Source organism: Xenopus tropicalis, chromosome 8, assembly GCF_000004195.4.
Source record: "Xenopus tropicalis strain Nigerian chromosome 8, UCB_Xtro_10.0, whole genome shotgun sequence".
NCBI classification, from domain to species: domain Eukaryota; kingdom Metazoa; phylum Chordata; class Amphibia; order Anura; family Pipidae; genus Xenopus; species Xenopus tropicalis.
In genome coordinates this window covers 141,674,032-141,685,912 of record NC_030684.2, presented here as the reverse complement: position 1 = coordinate 141,685,912, position 11,881 = coordinate 141,674,032, and the positions used below count along the sequence as shown (strand labels likewise).

Genomic DNA, 11,881 nt, shown 5'->3' with positions numbered 1-11,881 from the left:
CAGTATGGGGGTACAGCTTATTGTGTGCCCAGAACATTCCCTCTCTGTATATTTGTATTTATACATATGGGTAGGGGGTGCCATAGTGTTTCCCTTAGACAGTACAGTATGGGGGTACAGCTTATTGTGTGCCCAGAACATTCCTTCTCTGTATATTTGTATTTATACATATGGGTAGGAGGTGCCATAGTGTTTCCCTTAGACAGTACAGTATGGGGGTACAGCTTATTGTGTGCCCAGAACATTCCCTCTCTGTATATTTGTATTTATACATATGGGTGGGAGGTGCCAGTAGGAGGGTATAGCTTATTGGGTGCCCAGGGCAGGGAATATGGCCCATGAATAATACTGTATATTCTCAGGGAATGGAGCCACATTTTGGCCGGGGTGGTTAATAAATAAGCTCTAAAGAAGCAACGAGCAGTGAGTAAGAACTTCTCATCATTCCTGACATTCTTTTGAAGAGCTCGGGGAGTAGGAAATGTGAACTGAGTTTTAATCCATAACAAACATGCCTTTTCTTACGTCCATCAAGGAAAGTGGTGCAAATCAACCCACCGGGGCTCGGCCAATCACTTTAATCCTTGCAATTTGGAGCCATTCAAAACTCGGTCTTGAGGGAAGACCTTCACATGAGGGAGACATGGCTCCGTGGCTCCGGTTCTGGTGCAGATGACCAGTAGATTTTGGGAAGGATCAGCTGCTCGGCAGAGTCACCTTGCCGAGTGGTACAGATGGAGTCTCCGAGACAGAACAAGTCCCGTAAGCAACAGTTTCACTCACCACAGACAGGGTCTCTTGGCTAGTAACGGGAGGGTTGGCCTTGCCCAAAATGCTCTTTAGCTGAATCCAAAAGAAATGCTGTCTGTTCTGCTCTGAAGGCCACTCCAGGTAGGTCTTGGTCCTCATCATCTTCCTGAGCTTCTGAAACCTCTTTGGAAGGTCTTCCATAGTGACCTTCTCCTTGACCACCAAGATGACATCCTCAAAAGCATGGCCGATAGCCCTCTGGTGGGCAAAGTACAGCTCATAATTGCACCACTCGCTGTTGACGAAGTTGCGGGAGAGCACGAAGATGATCTTGCGACTGCTCTCAATGTTCTCGATGATGTTGTCGATGATCCATCTCCCTGGGAGGAAGTCCCTCTCGTGAATGCAAACTCGGTACGGGGGGCTGCAGCTCTCCAGCCGGTACAGCAGCTCCCCTCTCACCCAGTCGGCATCTGAATGGCTGTAGGAGATGAAGGCGTGGTAGTTGTAGTCTCGACTATCGTGGAAACTTCTAGAACGATATTTGGACTGCACTATGCTGCATGTTGTCCGGAGATACCACGGAACATCAAACCTCCAACACAGTAGCATGCAGAGCATAACCACCACCGCCGTAGTGGACACCGATATAGCGACCACCAGTCTTACATCACACTCTACTCTCCCAGGGTTGTAGAATTCCACTTTGGTGTCCAGAAGGTGGGGTGGGTGGTAGCAATTATATTCTTCTGGCCAATCAGCAAGCGAGACTCTACGCTCAGTTAGAGTTTCCGTAAAAAAAGCATAAAGGTCACAGGTGCAATGATACGGATTATCTCCTGCCGTCAATCTTCTGAGCTCAGGCAGGTCTTTGAAGGACCCTTTATCAATGACACTGAACGAGTTGCCTTCTAAGCCCAGAACCTGGAGGTTTGGGCACTTCCAGTCTCTGGATATAAATTTCAGTTTGTTTTGGCTGAGAATCAGCACCTTGAGTTTGGTAGCTCTGTTGAAATAGTCCATGTCTAGTCGTTCCAACAAGGAGTTGGACATATCTAGATGTTCCACTGTCACGGGCAAGCACTTGAAGACGCCTACCTTCAGCGTGTTGTCCTTTAAAATCAGCTTTGTTATTTGAGGGGTCCACGTGCAGACCTCATCAAGCGCTCCTAGGTAATTGGACGTCAGGTCGAGAGTGGCCAGCTTTGGCCAAGTCAGAGTCAATAAAGAGAGTGTATACAGGCTGCGCATGTTGTTATCCGAGGCTATGAATGTGTGGAGGTTGGGCAACTCACTGTACTGGCACAGCAGGTTGTAAAGATTGGAAGCCAAAAGGCGGTTGTTGGATATGTCCAGCCTCTCCACATTGACCATCTGACTCCAGGCATCGCAGGGCACAAAGTTGAAGTTGACGTTGATAATGTCCAGGTGGCTGACCTTGTTGAACCAAGTAAACGTCCAATCAAACCTCAAGATGTCAGGGTTGGTCACGTCTTTGATGACCAGACGTCGCAAAGCGAGGTCATTAATTCTTATATCTGTCCTGTTGGTGCTAAGAGAACGGGCAAAGTCAATGGACAGCAGAAACAGGTCTTGGATGTTGGACTTCTCCACGTTTTTTAACGTCAGACGCAGCAGGTTCTCATTAAATTTCCCACGGTAGAAGGTCAACTCCTTGATGAAAATGTCGGCGAGGCCGAAGAACACGTCCATGGCATCCGTGTAGTAGGTGAACTCAAACAAGTTCCGGAAACGGAGGCTGCTGAAGGCTTTCCCTGCCAGGTCCTTCAGCATTCGAGGCAGAGCTTGTGGGTTTGTATCAAGGGCAATATCCAACCATAAACTTTGAGTGTTGAGGTCTGAAAACGCCCCCTTTTCATACAACCAAAGGCTGGACATGGTCTTCAGCGAAAACCTTTGGAGGCTGATATTCTTTATGGGGGCAAAGTCACCTTTCAGGACCTTGCTTACTAATGGGCCACCGATGGACAAGTTCCGTAGATTCTCCAACATGCTGAATTCTGCCCCAAGGGTAGCACAATTGTAGAAATTGTTGGAAATGTCAAGGAACTGCAAGAATCGTAGAGGTTCAAACAAAGCTGAAGGCATCTCCGTTAGGCTGTTGTTGAACAGGGTGAGGTTGGTCAGAAGAACATTGGAAGCAAAAGAGCCCGTTTCTATGGCAGAAATGTTGTTGTAACTCAAATTCAAGGCTCGTAAATGAGTGAAAGATGCAAAGTCATCAAACTGGATATGGGAAAGTCTATTGTAGGACAGGTCCAGTTCCACGAGGGTGGTGGGAAGGTCCTTCGGGACGGCGGCAAGACTCCTCCCTTTGCAGTTGGCATATATTCCATCGGTTTTGCACGGGGTTTGGCCCTGTGCCCGCTCCACGAGGCCGAGAGCCAAGATGCACAATATCACCAGTCTTTCATGGTGTGAGAGCTTCTCCATATTCTTCTCATCTTCTGCACCTGAAGGAGGAGAAAGGAATGTTCTACATGAGCTCATTAACAATAACGAGGCTATTAAACTGAGCGTTTATAACCTGTGCCTTGTAACACACAGGTCTGACTCACGTTCCTCAGCTCACCCTTGGGGGCGGAGTCTCTTATTAAGGACGGGGGGGGGGGGGCTTCCAGTGAACATAAATTCAGTGGCTCAAGCAACCACCAATGGGGTAACATACTGTAGGTCCTGGACTTCATGGTTCATTGGTGGGAAGATTAGACTCTTCCACCCCCTACTACTACCCCCGTGGCATTCTGGCAGTAAGGACAGGGCACCCCTTAGTGTTGTTGGGGGCCCCCATGGCGGGTTGAACCCATTTTTTGCCCTACATAAATGACCCCTACAATGTGTTCTTGTTCCAGGCTCTTCTTGCTCTTAGTATCTTTGCGACTCAGTAGACAAATTACAGGCCTCGTTGTTGATGATTTACTGCTGTCTCCTGGCCGAGAGTGCTTCTCCCATCCTGTTGTCTAACATTCCAGGTCTGTTTCCATACAACGGCAAGTCAGTCGGTTCTCCGGGGGCTGAATTTACAGCCAGACCCTCCCACTCTTGCTTCTTACTGAGAACACCCTCTATCTGCCCTGGGTTATTCTCTGCACTGCTGGTTCCGACTGTTGTGACAATGTAGCGGAAGCCGATTAATAGATCTGCCTTAGCCGGAGCACAGCTGCCTTCTGCTACATTGTTTCAGCAGTCAGAACCAGGAGTGCAGAAAGGCATAAAGCCCTTAAGCCGTTCCTGACTGATGCACGGATCTGACTGACTTCGCTCTGTCAACAGGGAATTTTGGGAAAAAGAGAAAGTTCCGTGTGAACGCTGGAAAGTCAAATAGATAAATCAGCGAAGGTGACATGTGACAAGTGTGCGCCCAAACCACCCACCAATCACAAACGGCTGCCCTTCTGGGTAATGGGGGGAATGGGGCATTGTGGGTAAATATGAGGCTTACCGACGTTAAGTGATAGGGGGGCTGCTGTGTAGGGAAAGGGACCCCCAAGGCTCCAAATCCATGTCGGTCCAGGTCAGCGCACCTACAGCACCTACAGCAGAGAAGGGACAGGGTGTCAGTCTGGGGGTGACGGGTCATGTGACACATACAATACAGAATCCTATTTGTCAGGCCTGTAACCTGTTGTATGGGCTGGACTACAACTCCCAGCAGCCCCCTGAGGGCAAAGGCAGGTTCTGCCCAGCAAAACGGCATGGCCGGGGCAAAAGGCAATAGTGACACTGTTAGAAAAAAGGACTTGGGTGCTAAGTATATCCCAGAAGCCTTAGCTGCCCCATCTGCACCTACCCTTTAACCCTGACCTCCCACTCTGGGAACAGGGTACTGCCTCCCAGCAGGGTCAGTGGGACTGATACAGTAAGGGGCATAGATACAGGGAACAGCCTCCCAGCAGGGCCGGTGGCACTAATACAGTAAGGGGCATAGATACAGGGAACAGCCTCCCAGCAGGGCCGGTGGGACTAAAACAGTAAGGGGCATAGATACAGGGAACAGCCTCCCAGCAGGGCCGGTGGGACTGATACAGTAAGGGGCATAGATACAGGGAACAGCCTCCCAGCAGGGCCGGTGGGGCTGATACAGTAAGGGGCATAGATACAGGGAACAGCCTCCCAGCAGGGCCGGTGGGACTAATACAGTAAGGGGCATAGATACAGGGAACAGCCTCCCAGCAGGGCCGGTGGGACTAATACAGTAAGGGGCATAGATACAGGGAACAGCCTCCCAGCAGGGCTGGTGGGACTGATACAGTAAGGGGCATAGATACAGGGAACTGCCTCCCAGCAGGGCCGGTGGGACTGATACAGTAAGGGGCATAGATACAGGGAACTGCCTCCCAGCAGGGCCGGTGGGACTGATACAGTAAGGGGCATAGATACAGGGAACAGCCTCCCAGCAGGGCCGGTGGGACTAATACAGTAAGGGGCATAGATACAGGGAACAGCCTCCCAGCAGGGCCGGTGGGACTAATACAGTAAGGGGCATAGATACAGGGAACAGCCTCCCAGCAGGGCCGGTGGGACTAATACAGTAAGGGGCATAGATACAGGGAACAGCCTCCCAGCAGGGCCGGTGGGACTGAAACAGTAAGGGGCATAGATACAGGGAACAGCCTCCCAGCAGGGCCGGTGGGACTGATACAGTAAGGGGCATAGATACAGGGAACAGCCTCCCAGCAGGGCCGGTGGGGCTGATACAGTAAGGGGCATAGATACAGGGAACAGCCTCCCAGCAGGGCCGGTGGGACTAATACAGTAAGGGGCATAGATACAGGGAACAGCCTCCCAGCAGGGCCGGTGGGACTGATACAGTAAGGGGCATAGATACAGGGAACAGCCTCCCAGCAGGGCTGGTGGGACTGATACAGTAAGGGGCATAGATACAGGGAACTGCCTCCCAGCAGGGCCGGTGGGACTGATACAGTAAGGGGCATAGATACAGGGAACAGCCTCCCAGCAGGGCCGGTGGGACTGATACAGTAAGGGGCATAGATACAGGGAACAGCCTCCCAGCAGGGCCGGTGGGACTAATACAGTAAGGGGCATAGATACAGGGAACAGCCTCCCAGCAGGGCCGGTGGGACTGATACAGTAAGGGGCATAGATACAGGGAACAGCCTCCCAGCAGGGCCGGTGGGACTAATACAGTAAGGGGCATAGATACAGGGAACAGCCTCCCAGCAGGGCCGGTGGGACTAATACAGTAAGGGGCATAGATACAGGGAACAGCCTCCCAGCAGGGCCGGTGGGACTAATACAGTAAGGGGCATAGATACAGGGAACAGCCTCCCAGCAGGGCCGGTGGGACTGAAACAGTAAGGGGCATAGATACAGGGAACAGCCTCCCAGCAGGGCCGGTGGGACTGATACAGTAAGGGGCATAGATACAGGGAACAGCCTCCCAGCAGGGCCGGTGGGGCTGATACAGTAAGGGGCATAGATACAGGGAACAGCCTCCCAGCAGGGCCGGTGGGACTAATACAGTAAGGGGCATAGATACAGGGAACAGCCTCCCAAGCAGGGCCGGTGGGACTGATACAGTAAGGGGCATAGATACAGGGAACAGCCTCCCAGCAGGGCTGGTGGGACTGATACAGTAAGGGGCATAGATACAGGGAACTGCCTCCCAGCAGGGCCGGTGGGACTGATACAGTAAGGGGCATAGATACAGGGAACAGCCTCCCAGCAGGGCCGGTGGGACTGATACAGTAAGGGGCATAGATACAGGGAACAGCCTCCCAGCAGGGCCGGTGGGACTAATACAGTAAGGGGCATAGATACAGGGAACAGCCTCCCAGCAGGGCCGGTGGGACTAATACAGTAAGGGGCATAGATACAGGGAACAGCCTCCCAGCAGGGCCGGTGGGACTAAAACAGTAAGGGGCATAGATACAGGGAACAGCCTCCCAGCAGGGCCGGTGGGACTGATACAGTAAGGGGCATAGATACAGGGAACAGCCTCCCAGCAGGAGTGGTGGGACTAATACAGTAAGGGGCATAGATACAGGGAACTGCCTCCCAGCAGGAGTGGTGGGACTAATACAGTAAGGGGCATAGATACAGGGAACTGCCTCCCAGCAGGGCCGGTGGGACTGATACAGTAAGGGGCATAGATACAGGGAACAGCCTCCCAGCAGGGCCGGCGGCACTGAAACAGTAAGGGGCATAGATACAGGGAACTGCCTCCCAGCAGGGCTTGTGGGACTGATACAGTAAGGGGCATAGATACAGGGAACTGCCTCCCAGCAGGGCCGGTGGGACTGATACAGTAAGGGGCATAGATACAGGGAACAGCCTCCCAGCAGGGCCGGTGGGACTGATGCAGTAAGGGGCATAAATACAGGGAACTGCCTCCCAGCAGGGCCGGTGGGACTGATACAGTAAGGGGCATAGATACAGGGAACTGCCTCCCAGCAGGGCCGGTGGGACTGATACAGTAAGGGGCATAGATACAGGGAACAGCCTCCCAGCAGGGCCGGTGGGACTGATACAGTAAGGGGCATAGATACAGGGAACAGCCTCCCAGCAGGGCCGGTGGGACTGATACAGTAAGGGGCATAGATACAGGGAACAGCCTCCCAGCAGGGCCGGTGGGACTGATACAGTAAGGGGCATAGATACAGGGAAAAGCCTCCCAGCAGGGCCGGTGGGACTAATACAGTAAGGGGCATAGATACAGGGAACAGCCTCCCAGCAGGGCCGGTGGGACTAAACAGTAAGGGGCATAGATACAGGGAACAGCCTCCCAGCAGGGCCGGTGGGACTGATACAGTAAGGGGCATAGATACAGGGAACTGCCTCCCAGCAGGGCCGGTGGGGCTGATACAGTAAGGGGCATAGATACAGGGAACAGCCTCCCAGCAGGGCCGGTGGGACTAAAACAGTAAGGGGCATAGATACAGGGAACAGCCTCCCAGCAGGGCCGGTGGGACTGATACAGTAAGGGGCATAGATACAGGGAACTGCCTCCCAGCAGGGCCGGTGGGGCTGATACAGTAAGGGGCATAGATACAGGGAACAGCCTCCCAGCAGGGCCGGTGGGACTGATACAGTAAGGGGCATAGATACAGGGAACTGCCTCCCAGCAGGGGCCGGTGGGACTGATACAGTAAGGGGCATAGATACAGGGAACTGCCTCCCAGCAGGGCCGGTGGGACTGATACAGTAAGGGGCATAGATACAGGGAACTGCCTCCCAGCAGGAGTGGTGGGACTAATACAGTAAGGGGCATAGATACAGGGAACTGCCTCCCAGCAGGGCCGGTGGGACTGATACAGTAAGGGGCATAGATACAGGGAACAGCCTCCCAGCAGGGCCGGTGGGACTGATACAGTAAGGGGCATAGATACAGGGAACAGCCTCCCAGCAGGGCCGGTGGGACTGATACAGTAAGGGGCATAGATACAGGGAACTGCCTCCCAGCAGGGCCGGTGGGACTGATACAGTAAGGGGCATAGATACAGGGAACTGCCTCCCAGCAGGTCCGGTGGGACTAATACAGTAAGGGGCATAGATACAGGGAACTGCCTCCCAGCAGGGCCGTTGGGACTGATACAGTAAGGGGCATAGATACAGGGAACTGCCTCCCAGCAGGGCCGGTGGGACTGATACAGTAAGGGGCATAGATACAGGGAACAGCCTCCCAGCAGGGCCGGTGGGACTGATACAGTAAGGGGCATAGATACAGGGAACAGCCTCCCAGCAGGGCCGGTGGGACTGATACAGTAAGGGGCATAAATACAGGGAACAGCCTCCCAGCAGGGCCGGTGGGACTGATACAGTAAGGGGCATAGATACAGGGAACTGCCTCCCAGCAGGGCCGGTGGGACTGATACAGTAAGGGGCATAGATACAGGGAACTGCCTCCCAGCAGGGCCGGTGGGACTGATACAGTAAGGGGCATAAATACAGGGAACTGCCTCCCAGCAGGGCCGGTGGGACTGATACAGTAAGGGGCATAGATACAGGGAACAGCCTCCCAGCAGGGCCGGTGGGACTGATACAGTAAGGGGCATAGATACAGGGAACAGCCTCCCAGCAGGGCCGGTGGGACTGATACAGTAAGGGGCATAGATACAGGAAACTGCCTCCCAGCAGGGCCGGTGGGACTGATACAGTAAGGGGCATAGATACAGGGAACAGCCTCCCAGCAGGGCCGGTGGGACTGATACAGTAAGGGGCATAGATACAGGGAACAGCCTCCCAGCAGGGCCGGTGGGACTGATACAGTAAGGGGCATAGATACAGGGAACTGCCTCCCAGCAGGGCCGGTGGGACTGATACAGTAAGGGGCATAGATACAGGGAACAGCCTCCCAGCAGGGCCGGTGGGACTGATACAGTAAGGGGCATAGATACAGGGAACAGCCTCCCAGCAGGGCCGGTGGGACTAATACAGTAAGGGGCATAGATACAGGGAACAGCCTCCCAGCAGGTCCGGTGGGACTAATACAGTAAGGGGCATAGATACAGGGAACAGCCTCCCAGCAGGGCCGGTGGAACAGTTACATACTGTGTGGGGCCGTATTTAGCTCCCTAGAGATAGTACAGGAAGGCAGCAGAGGAAGGGGGGCAGCGCAGACATATATATGAATATAAATACCCGGGTACATATGGAAAGCATTACACAGAGACATACAGGGGACGGGCCGGCTATGGGGGCCCTTGGGGGGGGAATTGAAATTTACAGACCCAATTCACAAATTGCTTCCATACTGACTTGCTGCCAGTACCTGCTAATGCAGCAGCATACACATACAAAGTGGCAACCCCAAGAGCTCACACTCTACATGAGTTCCCCCCTCCCTGGCCAATGAAACAGAAGGACAGGTACCTACAGTCTCCCCGCACTGCCAGTCACTGGGGCTCAGGGATCCGGATCCTCACAGGGAACGCCGGGCTCTGAGACTGGCAGGCAGGTTATGAGCCAGTAAGTCTCTCCTTGGCTAAAGGGGGCGTGGCTGGGGGCGTGGCCTGCTCAGTTCCATGTCTGACTGGTAGTTTTTATTAACCCATTTACAAGTCGGCTGCGGAGACTACTGTCCCAGGGCTGCTTTAAAGGGGAACTGCACCCAAATACTGAATTTCTGGCCAACTTTAAAGTTCAAATGTTATTCCCACTTAAAGCTGTGTTTGCAGTGCAGAGGCTATAACCAGTAATTCTATGGGGTATTATACATGGAATTGGCGCTGTATTTATCCTGCTGTGGGTTCTGGGGTATTATACATGGAATTGGCACTGTATTTATCCTGCTGTGGGTTCTGGGGTATTATACATGGAATTGGCACTGTATTTATCCTGCTGTGGGTTCTGGGGTATTATACATGGAATTGGCACTGTATTTATCCTGCTGTGGGTTCTGGGGTATTATACATGGAATTGGCGCTGTATTTATCCTGCTGTGGGTTCTGGGGTATTATACATGGAATTGGCACTGTATTTATCCTGCTGTGGGTTCTGGGGTATTATACATGGAATTGGCACTGTATTTATCTGCTGTGGGTTCTGGGGTATTATACATGGAATTGGCACTGTATTTATCTGCTGTGGGTTCTGGGGTATTATACATGGAATTGGCACTGTATTTATCCCGCTGTGGGTTCTGGGGTATTATACATGGAATTGGCCCTGTATTTATCCCGCTGTGGGTTCTGGGGTATTATACATGGAATTGGCACTGTATTTATCCCGCTGTGGGTTCTGGGGTATTATACATGGAATTGGCACTGTATTTATCCCGCTGTGGGTTCTGGGGTATTATACATGGAATTGGCACTGTATTTATCCCGCTGTGGGTTCTGGGGTATTATACATGGAATTGGCACTGTATTTATCCCGCTGTGGGTTCTGGGGTATTATACATGGAATTGGCACTGTATTTATCCTGCTGTGGGTTCTGGGGTATTATACGTGGAATTGGCACTGTATTTATCCCGCTGTGGGTTCTGGGGTATTATACGTGGAATTGGCACTGTATTTATCCCGCTGTGGGTTCTGGGGTATTATACGTGGAATTGGCACTGTATTTATCCCGCTGTGGGTTCTGGGGTATTATACGTGGAATTGGCACTGTATTTATCCCGCTGTGGGTTCTGGGGTATTATACATGGAATTGGCACTGTATTTATCCCGCTGTGGGTTCTGGGGTATTATACGTGGAATTGGCACTGTATTTATCCCGCTGTGGGTTCTGGGGTATTATACGTGGAATTGGCACTGTATTTATCCTGCTGTGGGTTCTGGGGTATTATACGTGGAATTGGCACTGTATTTATCCCGCTGTGGGTTCTGGGGTATTATACGTGGAATTGGCACTGTATTTATCCCGCTGTGGGTTCTGGGTATTATACATGGAATTGGCACTGTATTTATCTGCTGTGGGTTCTGGGGTATTATACATGGAATTGGCACTGTATTTATCCCGCTGTGGGTTCTGGGGTATTATACGTGGAATTGGCGCAGTATTTATCCCGCTGTGGGTTCTGGGGTATTATACATGAAATTGGCACTGTATTTATCCTGCTGTGGGTTCTGGGGTATTATACATGGAATTGGCCCTGTATTTATCCCGCTGTGGGTTCTGGGGTATTATACATGGAATTGGCACTGTATTTATCCCGCTGTGGGTTCTGGGGTATTATACGTGGAATTGGCACTGTATTTATCCTGCTGTGGGTTCTGGGGTATTATACAGGGAATTGGCGCAGTATTTATCCCGCTGTGGGTTCTGGGGTATTATACATGGAATTGGCACTGTATTTATCTGCTGTGGGTTCTGGGGTATTATACATGGAATTGGCACTGTATTTATCCCGCTGTGGGTTCTGGGGTATTATACGTGGAATTGGCGCAGTATTTATCCCGCTGTGGGTTCTGGGGTATTATACGTGGAATTGGCGCAGTATTTATCCCGCTGTGGGTTCTGGGGTATTATACATGGAATTGGCACTGTATTTATCCTGCTGTGGGTTCTGGGGTATTATACATGGAATTGGCACTGTATTTATCCCGCTGTGGGTTCTGGGGTATTATACATGGAATTGGCACTGTATTTATCCCGCTGTGGGTTCTGGGGTATTATACATGGAATTGGCCCTGTATTTATCCCGCT

At 52.1% G+C, this 11,881-nt stretch overlaps 1 protein-coding gene across 3 annotated transcripts; it reads right to left on the bottom strand.

The window, feature by feature from the left end:
* Nucleotides 1-282: 282 nt before the first annotated feature.
* On the bottom strand, nucleotides 283-9,712 carry LOC100485201 (toll-like receptor14 isotype3). Of its 3 annotated transcripts, none has more exons than XM_004920394.4 (3): nucleotides 9,608-9,712; nucleotides 4,214-4,304; nucleotides 283-3,224 (listed from the first exon to the last, which is right to left on the bottom strand). In XM_004920394.4, exon 3 carries the CDS (start codon nucleotides 3,202-3,204, stop codon nucleotides 697-699), a length of 2,508 nt encoding a protein of 835 aa, XP_004920451.1. In that variant the 5' UTR covers nucleotides 3,205-3,224; nucleotides 4,214-4,304; nucleotides 9,608-9,712; the 3' UTR covers nucleotides 283-696. The 3 variants fall into 3 exon arrangements, with proteins under 3 accessions (XP_004920451.1, XP_004920452.1, XP_004920453.1); XM_004920395.4 differs by having other exon boundaries at nucleotides 9,604-9,685; XM_004920396.4 differs by lacking the exon at nucleotides 4,214-4,304 and having other exon boundaries at nucleotides 9,608-9,678.
* Between the last annotated feature and the right edge of the window lie 2,169 nt (nucleotides 9,713-11,881).

What these genes read in the sequence shown, in the direction of transcription:
- LOC100485201 (XM_004920394.4), bottom strand. Translation starts at nt 3,204, where the DNA reads ATGGAGAAGCTCTCACACCATGAAAGACTGGTGATATTGTGCATCTTG.